General features: G+C 39.6%; 1 protein-coding gene across 4 annotated transcripts in view; it reads left to right on the plus strand.

The window, feature by feature from the left end:
* MRPS27 (mitochondrial ribosomal protein S27) overlaps positions 1-16163 on the plus strand; it is a 99842-nt gene that overhangs the window by 65465 nt on the left and 18214 nt on the right. For 3 of the 4 annotated variants that reach the window (XM_011985220.1, XM_011985221.1, XM_011985222.1), the window contains one exon: positions 15733-15847. In XM_011985220.1, the coding sequence (XP_011840610.1) occupies positions 15733-15847 (115 nt within the window). Of the gene's footprint in view, positions 1-11894; positions 11937-15732; positions 15848-16163 lie in introns of all 4 variants that reach the window. The other variant, XM_011985219.1, reaches the window with a different exon arrangement.

Raw genomic sequence — 16163 nt, forward strand, 5'->3', positions numbered from 1 at the left:
GGACCCCAGAAAGCCTCATAAATGAGAAGCAGCATGATTCCCAAAGTAGACATGTGAGTGGAGCTGAGACAAGAGAATTGACGGCAAGTCTTCATACGAGTTAGTGAAATACCCAACTCTAGCAGAAGAGTAGTCGATTTCTTTCTGGAGAGAGTGAGCCAGAAGGACTCTGGACTTGGGTATACAAGGCTCATTTTACCTCTCAGTGAGGAAATTGGAGGAGTACTCTCTAGGTACTCTGACTGTCCAAAGAGAAAAGACCTATGGGGATTTTGGTGGTCCCCCAACAAAATAGCACCACCAGGGTACCCTGGCAAAGACGTGAAGTTAAAGATGAGAACATGTTGTTTTCATTTCTACATTCCTCTCATAATATGAATTTCCTGCTATGCCAAATGCAATTCCAGTATTCAGAGTGACACATTTTCTATAAAGCAGGCCATCTAAATGCAAGCCACCTACTTCTGGTGCTCAACAACAACCAACAGTATGTTTCAAATGCTATAGGGAAAACCACCTGTGTTAGGTTCACTGTGGGCTTTTAGGCTAGGTTTTTAATCCCCTTCAGTTTCACTTTCCTACTTTGTAAAAAGGGGAAAATGTATATAAAGTAGTTAGGATAATGCTTGGCACATGGTAAGTGCTCATCACATTTTAGTTAATAATATTTATCATCATCTCATTTTCAGTCACAGTTAAAGATTTTTCACCAACTGATCAGGGCAAAAGAAGCCTTCCTTCAGTATGATTTTTCTTTAAAAGTTCTAAATGCTCAGAAGAAAAAGCAAGTTCTTTAGTATGCTGTATTTTTTGTAAGCATTCATCTGCAGAAATATAGTACAAGTAGTGCTGATAAATTAGTCTTTCCTATGGTTGCATGGGAATGTGAAAAACCCTTGAGATAATCACATGCTGTGGTCACTATAGCAACAACTCACCCTTGTCTTTCCTTTTTTGAGCCTGTCTTAAATCAGAATCCTAAAACAGAGTTATTAGTGGTTATTTGTACCCATAATTTTTTTTCAACATGAGAAAAGCTATTGTATATTTGTTTTCCATAGATAGTCTATTAGCTTAGTGGCCTTTGTTTTCATGTGACTGCTGTCAGCTGATCTTTCCAAGTTGTCTGAAAGAGCTGATGGTTCCATTTAGGTTGGGAGCAGGAACAGGTGCTTTCAGCCTTAAACTCTTTTCAGGTTGCCAGTGGTGGGTACGTGATGGAAAAGGGAGTTCTTAGAAGCAAAGCTGGGGCAGTGACTTGCTCAGCAGCAAATGCTTTGCTTTAGTTGCTGTGTTCCTTTATTTCCTAGCCTTGAATGGGTGGCATGTTCTACACAAATAACTATTTTCTTCTTCTGAGCTCTTGCCCCAACCACAGATCCAAGCCATGAGCAGCACATAGCAGCTTCTCTTTTGAGTAGTTCGGTTTATCCTCCATAGGCATCCACACTCCTTAACTGTCTACCTCAACGAGAGGCTGGTGAGTACTGAGCTGACACAAAGCTCAAGGTATAAACCCCATTGTATTATAACGGTGCTTTGCCAAGCTTGTGGAAACCAGTAAAATCCCCATTGTATTATAACAGTGCCTTGCCAAGCATGTGGAAAGCAGTCCAAGGGCAAAACATGATAGGTAAATTGACTCCTCCTTAGGTCATCCCCTTGCTTCTTCCTAGAACTTTTTCTGTCATAAATAAGATCAGAAACCCTGCCACCAGTCATCAGCCTGACTGGCAAACCTTTGCTGTTTGGCTTTGGGCCTCTGTGATTGTAAAAGCCTCTCTCTGTTGTCCCCTTTCCTTCACCTTCCAGCTCCTCATTTGAGACTGTCTTGAGAGGAATGAGAGAGCAAAGGACTCTTCACCCTCTTACTGACCCTGTTCTTCCTACTGTATTCCATCCCCTCTGGCTAATGGCAGTCAGGTCTTTGCTGCACACAGGTACCCAGCACTCTGCAAGTCACCTGCCGTGTGGATGGAAATAGTCATAAGAGTTCACACTTAACTCAGTGACCCTCAGAATGAGGCTGCTGTTGCTGTTGATTGCTCTGTCCAAGTTGTCTGAAAGCACCATGTGCCAGGCATTTTAATTTTACGTGTTTTATCTCTTTAATCTTCATATCAATCCAGAGTTGTACCAGATAAACTGGATACAACTTCTACCGGTTAGAATCCGGAATCCATTTCAGAATCAGTTTCCTGAGGTTCTAACATAGGAGAAGTTCTGTCTGATGCTGACATCTTAACTACTTCTCTACTACCAGAGACAGTTATGCCACAAGCCTCAGCCTTGGAAAGGATGCACATAAGCAGTACCAGGCAGAATGTCATCAAGTGCTAAATCAAGTAGATTATAATAACAATAATAGGCTGGATGCGGTGCCTCATGCCTATAATCCCAGCACTTTGGGAGGCCAAGGTGGGAGGATTGCTTGAGCCCAGGAGTTTGAGACCAGCCTGGGCAACATAATGAGACCTCCTCTCTACAAAAAATAAAAAAAATTACCCAGGAGTGGTGGCACACCTGTGGTCCCAACTACTCGGGAGGCTGAGGTGGGAGTATCCCTTGAGCCCAGGAGGTCAAGGCTGCAGTGAGCTGTGATCTCGCCACTGCACTCCAGCCTAGGTGACAGAGTGAGACCTTGTCTTTAAAAATATATATTTTAATATTGCTTATATGTGTGCACATTTTTACTGTGTTTGGTTCCAAAAAGAATTATAAGCCGGCAAAATACCTAAATAACTCCTATGTGATTTTCATAATAACCCAGTGATTAAGGTATTATCTGTATTTTTAAAATGACAAAACTGATTCTCAGGTTAAATGACTCAGTTAGTGAGTCAGGGCTGGGTTGTAATCAAACACAGAGCAGCACTTTGTCAGATATTTCCCCGGTGGCAGTGCAATTAGTTTTCCCAGTGAAAGTGGCATCGAGTCCTCTATCCTGTCTGTGATAACAGTAATTTTGTCGCTTCTGTCCCTACTCTTCTGCCCCTGGAGAAATAGCATTACTGTGGTTTGATTCAGTTCTCTATCAGACAGGCCCTTGAATGCAGAATCAAAAGGTCATTCACCTTGAAACACTCAACACAGAACACATCCCTAAGTAGTAAAGGTATAACATGAGAATGATGGACACCAACTTTCTTGTTCTAGAAAGTGAGAGAAGTAGGGTACAGCATTATCTCTATCTATAACATTTTTATTTCTTAAATATACCCGAGGAAACAAAAAAGATAGACTGTTGGGAAGAAGAGAGAAAAGTTTGATTTATTTTCCTATTGAGAGCCAGTTTTTCAAAATTTATTACCAGGGTGTTATGAAATAATCAGTGTTACATACATGGGGAATTATCTATGATGCTTATAAATTAACCTTCTAAACTTGTTATCAATGCTAAAAAAAAAACTTGGATTTTTTTTTTTGTTATTTTTGTTTTTTTGTTTTTTGAGACAGAGTCTTGCTCTTGTCACCCAGGCTGGAGTGCAGTGGCGCGATCTCAGCTCATTACAATCTCTGCCTCCCGGGTTCCTGCCATTCTCCTGCTTCAGCCTCCTGAGTAGCTGGGACTGCAGGCGTCCGCCACCACGCCCGGCTAATTTCTTTGTATTGTTTTAGTAGAGACGGGGTTTCACCATGTTAGCCAGGATGGTCTCCATCTCCTGACCTCATGATCCACCCGCCTCGGCCTCCCAAAGTGCTGGGATTACAGGCGTGAGCCACTGTGCCTGGCCTGTTTTTGTTTTTTTGAGACGGAGTCTTGCTCTGTTGCCCAGGCTGGAGTGCAGTGGCACCATCTTGGCTCACTTCAACCTCCACCTCCCAGGTTCAAGTGATTCTCCTGCCTCAGGCTCCCAAGTAGCTGGGATTATAGGCATGTGCTGCCGCACCAGGCTAATTTTTGTATTTGTTAGTAGAGACGGGGTTTCACCATGTTGGCCAGGTTGGTCTCGAACTCCTGACCTCAAGTGACCTGCCCGCCTCGGCCTTCCAAAGTGCTGGGATTACAGGCGTGAGCCACAATGCGGGGCTGAAAATACTGGTTTTTGATCATCCCAATCTAACCTCGTTGAAGGCAAATAGATATTTATTCATCTGTGCCTCTTAGTGCCCAACAGAATATCCTGATTCATAGTAGGCTGATGAATGATCAAATGCAGAAGAGAGGAGCTTTGCCCTCATCAAATGCTCCATTCTGTTGTAATAAGTAATTTCATATAGGTATAGAAGTAGAAATATTCCCTCTGCAGTTTAACATTCGGTTTTGCCTTATTCATGCTTTTAAAATCCCAGCTTTCTTACTTTTTTACCTAAGATTATTGAAGGAAAAAATGTATCTGTTCAGTAACGGCTGCATTCATTGTAGCAGCCATATATACGTGGACAGCCTACATGCTACCACACTTGAAATTCCGCTTAATGTGCGCTCATAAAGTACAAGTTCCCACCCCTTCGAACTCAGTGTTCAGTATTTGAGCTTGCGGTGTTTAAGAAACTAGGGAGACTGAGGTATTTTCATAGCTTGTTATCCTCTCCTCTCCCACAAAGTGCAGCCATGATCTGACACATGATCAATGGGCTGAGCCTTTTTAGGATGCAGAAGATGCTCCCTGTGTCTGTGGATCACAGTGGCAAACAATACCGACTTCTGCAATGATATTTTGCCTCCCTGGTGTTCAAACTTCTTCAGTTAAGCCTGTCTGGAATCTATTTAACTATTATACATCAAAGCTTTTTTTTTTCTTTTTTTTTTTTTTTAATGAAAACGGTGGGTTGGAACCAAAGAGGAAAACCTGTATCTTTGCCAAGGAGCTCTGTCTCCTTCCCCTATGACTCATACTTAGGAAAGCTGAGAGACTTTGGATAGCTGCTTGAGTCACATTGAGGCAGGTCTCCTGGCACTTTCAGATACTTTTAAAATTTTCTCAGGCAATAAAAGATGTTTTTCAAATTGTTCATTCCCTCTTTCTGGGCCAGCCTAAGAGTTTTTGTTTAGCTAAAGTATGGCTTTTTTATGCAAGATTTGCCAGCCAGAACAGATGAACCTGGAACTTTGTATTTGGTTTATTACTAAAGAAACAGCTCTTTCATATTCAAAATTGTAACTATTCTTTCTTATGATTGTCATCCTATTAAAAGGAATTACCTCTGGTACTTAGCCTTCCTATGACGTGAAGTTTGCATTTGGTCATTGTTAAGAATTTTCTTAGCATGTTATGTTTGTACAATTTCAGATATTCAGTTTAAAAAAGTTTGATTTTTGGTATGAGAGACTAGCTTGAGCTAAATAGAGGAGCTGCCTATTAAATGTATTATAGTTACGCTGATTTTTACTATTTGGCAGCAGAAGAAAGAAAGAAAGGTCACCTTAATTTTTCTGTCTTTACATATAAACAACTAAGGGTTTTTGTTTGTTTGGTGAGTGGTAAAGTAAGCCTTTCTAAAAACCAATGGGACTGACAAATATAAATCTCAATTTTTAAATATCTTTCCTTTTTAAACTGCAAATAGTCATTATGTTCCAAAAACTGTCAAGTAATTTCTTAATATCTCTATGCCCACCTCATCCTACTCCCCTTTTTTTAGAGTTCAAGCATTTCTGCTGTAGGAATTGCCAACAGAGGTTTGATAAAGTAACAGTATATAAAACAATAATTTACATTACGTAGGAAAATTAACTTTCGATGACTCTCTCAGATATAAGTTGGATCGCACTGAAGTATTTGAGTAGAAAATAAAATGCTTTACTAATGGAGTGATCAATTGCTGAAAATTTTATCTTCTATAAAACTTGATCTTCAGTTATAATGTACTTCAGGGACCTTACATTTAACTTTAGTTGATTTTATCATTTTACCTTGAAATTTTAGATGCCGACTTGCAGGGCCCACCATTCCCATAATAATAATCTCTGTTGGCTGCCCAAAGTGGGTACCATATGGTAGGGGAATGGAGGCTAGTGGAATAAAGTAAAATCAGCTGTGGACTGAATGGTTGCTTGTTTATCTTTGAGTCTTTATTCACTTGTTTGTATCACTGCCATTTTTCTGGTTTAATAGAAACTTGTAAATGACTGATGTTTTAATGAGTAGATATAGGCTTATTGTCTTTTAGAGTCATTAAACTTAAGTGCTGGAAGGAGTTCCAGGGGTCTGGTGTAGTCCAGAGTTCACGTGTATTTTATTTGGCCCATAAACTGTGTTTTTATAAACAGTATAATGAAATCAATTTGCTTGATCGTAATACAAGCAGCTTTGTACCTATTGTCTTACATGATTCATGCATTTATATTAACTGACTGGCCCCTGTAGACATTTGAATTCATGATCCAGATAACCCTACCTGTTCGTTTTACAGTTGCAGGAACTGAAACCCTGAAGGATCGAGTGACTTTCCAAAGTTAAACAGCTAGTTCAAAGCAATTCCAGAACTGTTTTACACTAAGTTTATTTTTCTGTAGATTCTGCTTCTAAATTTAGAAGAGATGTTTATTTTTCACTGTTAGAGACCTTTGTGAAACCACAAAAATGTTTTTTAAAGATGTCCTACGAATAAAAGAAGTTGAGAGGCAGTGGTGGAATAATGAGAGTGAGGGGTCTAATTTAGGTCCTATTGCAAACTGTGCTTATCCTGGGTAAATCATTTTATCTCACCACATCAAGATTCCTCATCTATAAAGTAAAGGAATTAGACTAAATAATTTTACATCACGTAGAACAGGGCTAGTAAATTCTCAATAAACAGTCCAGTATAGAATAGATATTGAAGGTCTCTGCCAGCACTAAATTAAAGATTCTCTAATTCAATATTAACTTTTTTTCTCTCCCCTATCACCAGTTTACTTGGCCTAGGTTGCTTTCAAAGCCTCTTCTGGGGTTGAAAGGAGTCTGTTTTTTTATTGAGTTCCTGTTAGGAAGTTCTGTGAACCCATGTACTCTGGCTTCTGTCCTCAACTTACTGGCTTCACTCTCCTAGCAGCTTGTCTTTTCCCCCAACTTGCACTAAAGAATCCATGTATCATCCTTTTATGTATGTGGGAAGGAACAGTAGGGGAGGGGGAATGAGGACTAAGTGGCTTTCCACAATGACCACATACTACTCCACTTCCTCTGCCATCTTTCATCTCCTCCTGCCTTGTACAAAAACGGCAGCATTTCTTCTTGACTTCAACTTTCTTTTAGCGAGGATGATACTTCACAAGTGGAAGTGAATTACTGTTTCAAATATAAATAATCCTCATGAATAAGCATGCATTATTGGTATTTACACAGTCTTAGCAGGCCTAGTCACTGTTGCCAAATCATCAGGCACCTACTTGAGTCCTTATTTACTTGTTTGTAGGATGCAAAATGATAGATAACTTGTCTCCAGCCTTTTAAGAGCTTAAAAGCTTAATAGAGGAGTCAGTAGAGTTACAGAAATAGAAACTAGCTATGAATTGGATTGTATCACTGGAAGTATGTCCAACCTTACTTTTGCTGCAAACAAAGAATGCCTAGGGATTTAACTTTTTCATGTGTTAGAGAATCAGAATGTTTAAAATACTGAGATGCCTTTCTTCTTTAAAAAAAAATTCTGATTCTTAAGAAATCCTGATTAGTACTGAGCTTCTCTTCCCTCAGAAATACCCCTAAAGAAATCCATAATCTCACACACAAACACATATAAATCTGCTCAACACCAGCTTAATTCTTTTCTGATTTTACCCTGGTGTGCTTCATCTCCTGGGCCAGGCCCTTTGCCTGCTTATTTCTTTTGTGGCAGACTTAATCCTGACAACTTCACTAAGCTAGCATACTCCAGAATTTCTGGGTTTTATTTCTATTCTATTCCTTTGTTTTCCTCCTTTTTTTTTCTTTCTCACCTTTCTTTTTCCCAGAATTATTCAAAACCAGTGTTTAATTAATATATGTGATTTTCCTATCTTAGTCATTGTATTATTTATGATTTTGCAGAAATTTTTTCTGCAGTTCCTAGCCAAAGCTTTAGGAGACATAAGGAAATGTTTGCATGTATTTAAAACTGGCTCATTTATTGCTCATAAATTTCCTACTGAAAACCAAAACATTTATCTTATCTCTATCCAAACCAAGCCAGTTTCCACAACTTTATATGCTTTTATAAACAGGACTGGTTTGGGATCCAGTTTTTCTCAACTTCCTACTGTTCCTAGGTAAAGACCCTCTGTAGCCTAACCTTGGGCTTCAGCAACTGCCTCTCAGTCATTCTGAAGCTGACCTGTGAGCCAGTGTGCGTACAGCTTTAGAGAGGCTGGAGAAGTCTTACCAGCTGCTTCTGGGTGCAGTTTCACTGATAGGTCAGGTGGTGGCCACAAAGCCATTTTCTGGTTTTAGGACCAACTCCAGAAGGGCACCTCAGTGATCACTGTAAATACTTGTTTCTTCTCCCATTCTCCCCACAAGTAATCCTCCCTGGTTATCTACACATATTGCTCTTTGGAGGCTGATAAAATAGTGTTCCAGGCTTTAGACAAAGAACACAACTGGCTTCATTCTGACTGCCTCCCTTACATACCATGAAAGTGAGAGAGAGAGAGAGAGCAGCAGAGCGTAGAGTCTGTCTATAGGTGTTTTTTTCTGTATCAGAAAGGGAGAGATGTCATCTTTAAGATAGGAGTTAGGGCTAGGCATGATGGGAGGCTGAGGCAGGAAGATTACTTGAGGCCAGGAGTTTGAGATCAGCCTGGTCAACATAGCAACACTTCCATCTCTACTTAAAAAAAAAAAAAAAAGAATATAGGTCACCGTTCCTAAGCAAAAGGTAGCTAGCTACTCCTTAAATGAAGCAGAAATATGTCTTCTAGACTGAGAGTTAGATCTGGCAAAACCACAGGCAGGTCAGAGAGCAGGGAGAGAGAGAATAATTTGGTGACATGTGTCCTACTTTTGATTGCTTTCTGTTTCATGAGAGGATGTGGATAATAAGAATAACTCTCCTGGAATAGTTTCTAGTATATCATATTTATACCAGTGTGTTTCCAGGTGAAATGCTAATGGCCTCTTTTTATAAGCCCTTGGTCTGACAAATTCAGACTTTGATATCTAACAAGTCCCTCTGTTATCTATCTACATTTCAAAAAACGTGTTGTTATGCTGCATTTATTTAGCACTCCACATTTGCGAAATTCTATGCCCCTGTTATTCTCTACCAAAAATCTACTTACTCATCACCATTTTTAGACTAGCAGGCAGGGATTCCAGAAAGTCTAATGGCTATATGTAGGGCTCAAAAAAAGAAACTACTCACAAGCTAAGTTTTAATTTTTTCAAATTCTACTGGGAAATTGACAAAATATAAATTATAAACCAACCAATAGATATTGTGGTGGTTTTATTACCCTATTTGCTTTTCCTCTTATAAAATTAATAACTCTAGATCTAGAAAGGGACCCAAGGAGGTTACCTATATAAAATTTGCTTAAATTGACGAGCAAACCCTGGGGAGGTTGAATACAGAGGGGGCTTATCTTGACTGTGGTCATGATTATGCAACTGGATACATTTGTCAAAATTGATAGAACTATAAACTGAAAGTGTGAATTTTTTTGTTTGTACATTGTATCTCTGTAAACTTGACTTTAATTTTTTAAAAATTAGAACTTTTAAAGAAAGACATTTGGCCAGGCATGGTGGCTCACGCCTGTAATCCCAGCACTTTGGGAGGCCGAGATGGGCAGATCACCTGAGGTCGGGAGTTCGAGACCAGCCTAACCAACGTGGAGAAACCCTGTCTCTACTAAAAATACAAAATTAACCAGGCGTGGTGGTACATGCCTGTAATCCCAGCTACTTGGGAGGATGAGGCAGAAGAATCGCTTGAACCCAGGAGTCAGAGGTTGCGGTGAGCCAAGATCGTGCCATTGCACTCCAGCCTGGGCAACAAGAGCGAGACTCCGTCTCAAAAAAAAAAAAAAAAAAAGAAACACATTTTTATCTGCATTGTGAAGGTAGATAGTGAATTCATTGGAAATATTCAAGCCCAAACTTTTGGTGGCAGGGTGGGAGAGGTGTTTTGGAGGGGATTCTTGCACTTGATGCTTTTATTTTGTGCAGGCTAAGTATATGTATGTGGAAAGTTAAAATTACCTTAAATTCTTTGAGTAAGAATCTGAGATCCCAAGCAGGAAATTTTAACTTATAATACTGATGTTTTTATTATCGATGTATGTATTAAACCCTGCCCTCTTTTTTTTAGTACTTGACAAAAATATAATAGTCATTAGAAAATTATCTCATCAAAATTTGATTTTATTTGTGGTAGCTGGGGGCGACTAATAATTGTTAGTTTTGAAATTAACAATTGTGAAAGCAGAATTTCTAGCAGGATGAAAAAGAAAATAATGAGAAAGTGAGTAGCAGTGATTGAATCAGATTCTGATTTAAATAGTCACGTGACACTCTTGTCCTTTGGTTTTAGTTCAAGGAAGCGCTCATTCCTTTTGATAATTACTAACTTTCTTTCATTGATAAGATCCTCAGTCTACACTGCAGGCTTTGAAGCCAGCCATATTTTCTTCTTGGCATTCTTTCTTTCCTCCCTTTACCCTGACCCCCTCTCCCATCTCTATGTCTACCCAGCTCTGTGGCTGAGGTTCCCATCTGTAAAGCCTGTTGCCACAGGATACAGAATTCACTGGAGCGGAGGAAAAGCTGCATGTGTGTGTTTAGGGCTGGTGGCTCTCGGAATCAGATAAACATTGTGGAAAGCTTGCTCATTCATGTGGAAGAGCCAGTGTTGCAGCTAAATGGTGGAGCTGTGAGCTGCTGGGCTCCAGGCTCTGGCATCTGTGCATTGGGCCTGCCCAGCCTGAAGCATTTTTATTTGTGAGACCAAAAGAGCTGATGAGCACTGCCACTTTAGCCATTCAACAATAACAAAACCTTTATTTCAACCCCATGGAAGAAAGGATATATTTTACTTTTTTTTTTTCTTTCCTTTTTTTGGTGTGTATGTGTGCTATGAGTGCTGTGTGTGTGTGTGTGTGTGTGTGTGTGTGTGTGTGTGTAGACGGGGTCTCGCTGTGTTGCCTTGACTGGTCTCAAACTCCTGACCTAAACAAGAAAGCCCATGTGACTTTTACACACAATAAAGTATCTCCTATATAATCACAGTCAGTCTCTCGTGTTTTTCTTTTCACTCTTGGTCTCTTTTATATAACCTCTCTTCCCTTCTAAGAAATCTCTGCAATATCCAAGACTTTCACTCCCATGTCGGTTTGGCAGCCTGTGATTCTGCTCCCCTTCTTTCCTGGTAACATCAGTCTTAAATGAGCAGCAGTGCAGGAAGATGCCCTTAAGAGTTCTGAGTATGGCCTGAGTTTTGAGAAGAGGAAGCTTCTCAGTTCCTGCTATTTGATTGGCCGTGGTTTGGCTTCCTAGGCAAGCTCTGTCTTCACCTGAAAATTCTACTCAACACTGGGGACAGAGATCTCTTTAGCCATGGGAAACCAACTTTTAGAACTAGAGCTGGAACTTGAGAGTATACTTCGTCACTCTTATGCTCCTCCAAGAAATATACATTTTCTTAGAATTTTTGTAAGTATAATCACATTTTATAAGCTGAAAGTTCAGAGTACCTTTAGCCTTCATGAGCACAACCTTGTTGGGGTTATTTGCATTATATTTGTTTCTCTTTTCTATACTCAGATGTTTGCCTATCTTGACAGCCTGCTGGCCTAGGCAATAATAAAGCTTCTGTCGAGGTGAGCAAACAGCTGATGGCATAGGCGCACAGAGGGGACTCCTGCAGTGGCTGTCTGTAATCTGCCAGGCTGGTGGTCAGAGCAGGCGAGAACAAAAGCCAGTCTGTTTGCAGGCAAATTGGAAAATCAATGTGTTAGTTGTATTCTTTTCTCTTTGCCTTTCTTCTGGCAGAAAGAGAGAATGCTCATCTAGCAGTCCACAGAATCATTCCAGGCAAGTGCCCATTCCAGAGACTCACTCACCTGACATATTACTACTGGAAGTTGAAAAGTCCCCACGTTTATTTGTCTGAACTGCTTCAAAAGTCACCAATACAAATTCTTCTCAAACTTGCCATCCAAAATTGAACCCCGCTGGCCCAGTGTTTTGACTTGTTTATATTCCAGATAGCCACTCACATAAGCTTCTCTTTTTAATGCTGATGGGGGCCTAGAAGGGAGTTCATTTGCTGCCTGACTGGGAAATTCAGGAATTGCACTTTGGGCATCATATTTTATAGTAAGTTTGTAAGTATTTCACTGCTATTCCTCAGTTTATTTTTTGTGAGAGTTCATTGAAAATGTCCTAGACTGGGCACAGTGGCTCATGCCTATAATCCCAGCTCTTCAGGAAGCTGAGGTGGGAGGATCACTTAAGGCCAGGAGTTTTAGACCAGCCTGAACAACATAGCAAAACCCTGTCTCTACAGAAATAAAGAAGGAGGCAAAGGTTCGGATCGCTTGAGTCCAAGAGTTCAAAGCTGCAGTGAGCTGTGATCTTGCAGTTGCACTCCAGCCTGGGTGACAGAGTGAGACTTTATCTCTCAAAATGTATATACAATAAAAAAGAAAGAAAATGCCCTAGACATAATTGGGTCTAGGATTGTTAGGGCTTAGAGAGCAAAGCTCATACCAAGTAGCCTTGTCCCAGGATAGGAGAGGGAGTAGACTTATTAAAGACTTCTCAGTGTCTTAACAAATATCTCAAAGGGCTGCTGTGCAGAGATGATTATATTCGATGTGTGAAGTCTTGAGTAACTTTCCCTTTAGGCTTCTGAGAGAGAGAGTCTGTGAAGGAAGGGCTTTTAAGAAGAAGAGACTTTCTTGCTCTTCCATGTGTTGAAGTTAGCCTTAGAAGCTTAGCAGATGGCTTTAGATGTTTTAATTTGAGCTTTGAAGGTCTAAAACTAGGCTCTCATTATCAGTCTTTGTTATTTTTCAAAGCCTAAAAGTGGTCTGTTGATCATGAATAAGAGAAAGGTGTTTGGTTGGATATGGTCATGGTGTTCTTATTGTAAAGTTCATCATCAAAAAAAAGTTACAACTTTAGTGGTCATTGGAAACATCCTGGGCCAGAACCTTAGATTTAAAATGAGGATTAGGTTTAAAATCATCTTGAGTGAGGGTAGTAATTGGCATTTGATATATTTTTTCCCAAAGTCATTACCAAAAAACATTATATTTTGTTTTGTTCCTTTTTTTTTTTTTTTTTTGAGACAGAGTCTCGCTGTGTCGCCCAGGCTGGAGTGCAGTGGCCGGATCTCAGCTCATTGCAAGCTCCGCCTCCCGGGTTTTTACGCCATTCTCCTGCCTCGGACTACAGGTGCCCATCACCTCGCCCGGCTAGTTTTTTGTATTTTTTAGTAGAGACGGGGTTTCACCGTGTTAGCCAGGATGGTCTCGAACTCCTGACCTCGTGATCCGCCCGTCTCGGCCTCCCAAAGTGCTGGGATTACAGGCTTGAGCCACCGCGCCCGGCCTGTTTTGTTCCTTTTTAAAGGAAAAATTGACTAAACCCAACAACTGCTACTACCAAAAACTCTTTAGCCTCTAGCAATCCCTTTTGTCTTTAGCACTGATCATGCTCCACCTTGTATTACTATTAAATTTTGTGTGCATCTTTTTTGTAATGAGACTCTAAATGCCCCAAAAAGGAAATTTACGTATCTTCATATATACCATAGACATTAACAAAAGATTGGGACATAACAGCATTTAATACCAGTGTTGATTAAAGCTCTTTTTTTTTTTATTGGCTGAAAAACCTATGGGCCAAGAATTGTGTCAGTACAGGAATCAGTATTGAGCAAGTCAATCTCTGTCTCTGCTAACCCAGGAACTCACAGGCTGATGAGGAAGCGTCACCATCATTGAAGCAATACACCTGATATTTCACTTGACTTTTTTCTTTAAAAAATGAAACTCATTTTTAATTGGTCATTTCATGTTAAATCTCAGATTGTTCAGAGAAACAAGAATAAAGTAGCTAAATTATTGATTTGAAAATGTTACCTGGGCAACATAGCAAGACCCTGTTTGTACAAAAAATAAGCTGAGCATAGTGGCATGCACCTATACTCCCAGCTACTTGGGAGGCTTAGCAGGAAGGATTGCTTGAGCCTAGGAGTTAGTTTGAGGTTATAGTGAGCTAGGATTGCACCACTGCACTCCATCCTGGGCAACAGTGAGACCCTGTCTCAAAAAATAAAAATTAAAAATGAGGGAAAAAATGAAATACTAAAAGGTGTATTTTGTTTCATTTCTGTGCAGAGGATCTTATAAGATCAAATATCTAGGTCCCCTATATAGTGCCTTTCTCTGGCCATGTCACTCTTATTCTAAACCTAATTTGACATATTTCTCTATTTGTGATTTTAAAGGGGCTAATTTGTAGAGAAAAATAGAGTGAGAGAGACATTTTCTAGCAAAACCTAAAATATTGAAGAGAATCAGGTGGCCTAGAAGACCCTAAATCCATAAAACATCTTTGGATCTTATTTTTGCCAAATCTCTCACCAGAGCACTAATAGATATCCTAAATTAAATACTATTTCTCACTTCCTCTCCTTTTCTTAGCTATTACTTTGGCAGAGAACCTGTTCAGAGGAAACCATCCCAATAGCAGATGGCAGGAAATAGCAGGAGGCAGACTGAATTATCAGTCTCTGAAAGGCACTAGTATTCATCTGTACCGTTGACTCTCAATTATGGCATGGAATCCTTTAGCACTAGGTTTTTGTCTCTCCTCTTGCTTTTTAAGAAAAGAGTTTGATTTTCGTGGGGCCCAGTGATTGGCCTGCTTCCTGAATGATTAAGGAAAACATGGGGATTTCAGGTAACATGATATAGTATAGTATATGAAGGTCCATCCTAATCAAAGTAGATAAATAAAAAGAGGGACTACAGAGCCCTTTCCACCCCCATCTTAGAGCACAATCTCCACCCAGTCTTTTATCATGAACCCCAGGAACTAGGAGTAGCAGCTTCCATCCCAGGTGTTAGCAATGTGCGTGGACTAAGGCAAAAGCAGCATTTGGAATTCCTTTCCAAGCACCATTCCTTTGTAGGTATACTATTATTGTATATAACTCATACTGGGCTGCTTCAGACTTTTAAGACCCTGTGGGGAGCTATAGGAAGTAAGGGATAAACTGACGAGCTACAATGGAACTGTGAAGAAGGCAGTGTGGGATTGTGGATCTTGGAGGACATGAATGTTAAATTTTACTCAACTTTTATTTCTTTTCCTCTGTTTTCCTTTGACTCAGTGAAGAATGTCCCAGTCTCTCGTAAGAGCCACAGGAAATATCACTGTTACTCAAAGCTGATTCTCCTCTACAGAGTTGCTATGCTATCCTATTTTTTATTTTCTTCATTTGTTTTAAACTTCCAAAGTTTCAGCTTAAGTTTCACACCTCTTCTAATGAAATATCTGTTTACATAATGCCATGATTAGTATTTTCCCCAAATCATTTTTCATAAATCTCTTAAAATAAGGTATTGAGGTAAGGGGTATAAGGAATACAATTTTTGTAAATCTTTTTTGTTATTTATTAGTTTGCCTTCTCTTTACCATTTCAGACTTTGTGGTTAATCAGTTTCATTCTCAAGTTTGTATCGACTGTTCACTTTTATGAATTTCTGTTACATTGCACACTAAATATCTAAGAGAAGGACCTATCGATGGAAGATGTGTTTTAACATGTAAGAGTTAACTAACACCAGTTTTCTCTTCTCTTCTGCTTATTTAGATTTCGACACAGCCCCAACTGCTGGTACCTGAGAAACTGGACTATCCACAGCTGGATTAGGCAGTGTCTAAAATATGATGCACAAGACAAAGCCTTATATACCCTTGTAAATAAGGTGAGTGGTTCCATAGATCTGCAACCTGTTTTTCTGAGTTTAGATGATATGATGTTTGTACCTACTGTAGTACAGCAAAGAATAACACCAGAAATAACTTTTAAAAATTATTTGACCTCAAATATTCTTCTTATTAACAGAATGAAGCTGGGTATAAGTTAATAATGAAGCTGGGTATAAGTTAATAAATTTTAAAAAAAAATCCTGAGCTGCTGCTTTTCCAAACATAGTGACTCAGAAAAGGACAGGTATAAGCAAAAGGTAGTCTAATCAGAAGAACTCTCCAGTGGTGGTCATTTCATTCTTGATTGCTAAG

This window comes from Mandrillus leucophaeus, unplaced genomic scaffold (assembly GCF_000951045.1).
Source record: "Mandrillus leucophaeus isolate KB7577 unplaced genomic scaffold, Mleu.le_1.0 Scaffold281, whole genome shotgun sequence".
NCBI classification, from domain to species: Eukaryota; Metazoa; Chordata; class Mammalia; order Primates; family Cercopithecidae; genus Mandrillus; species Mandrillus leucophaeus.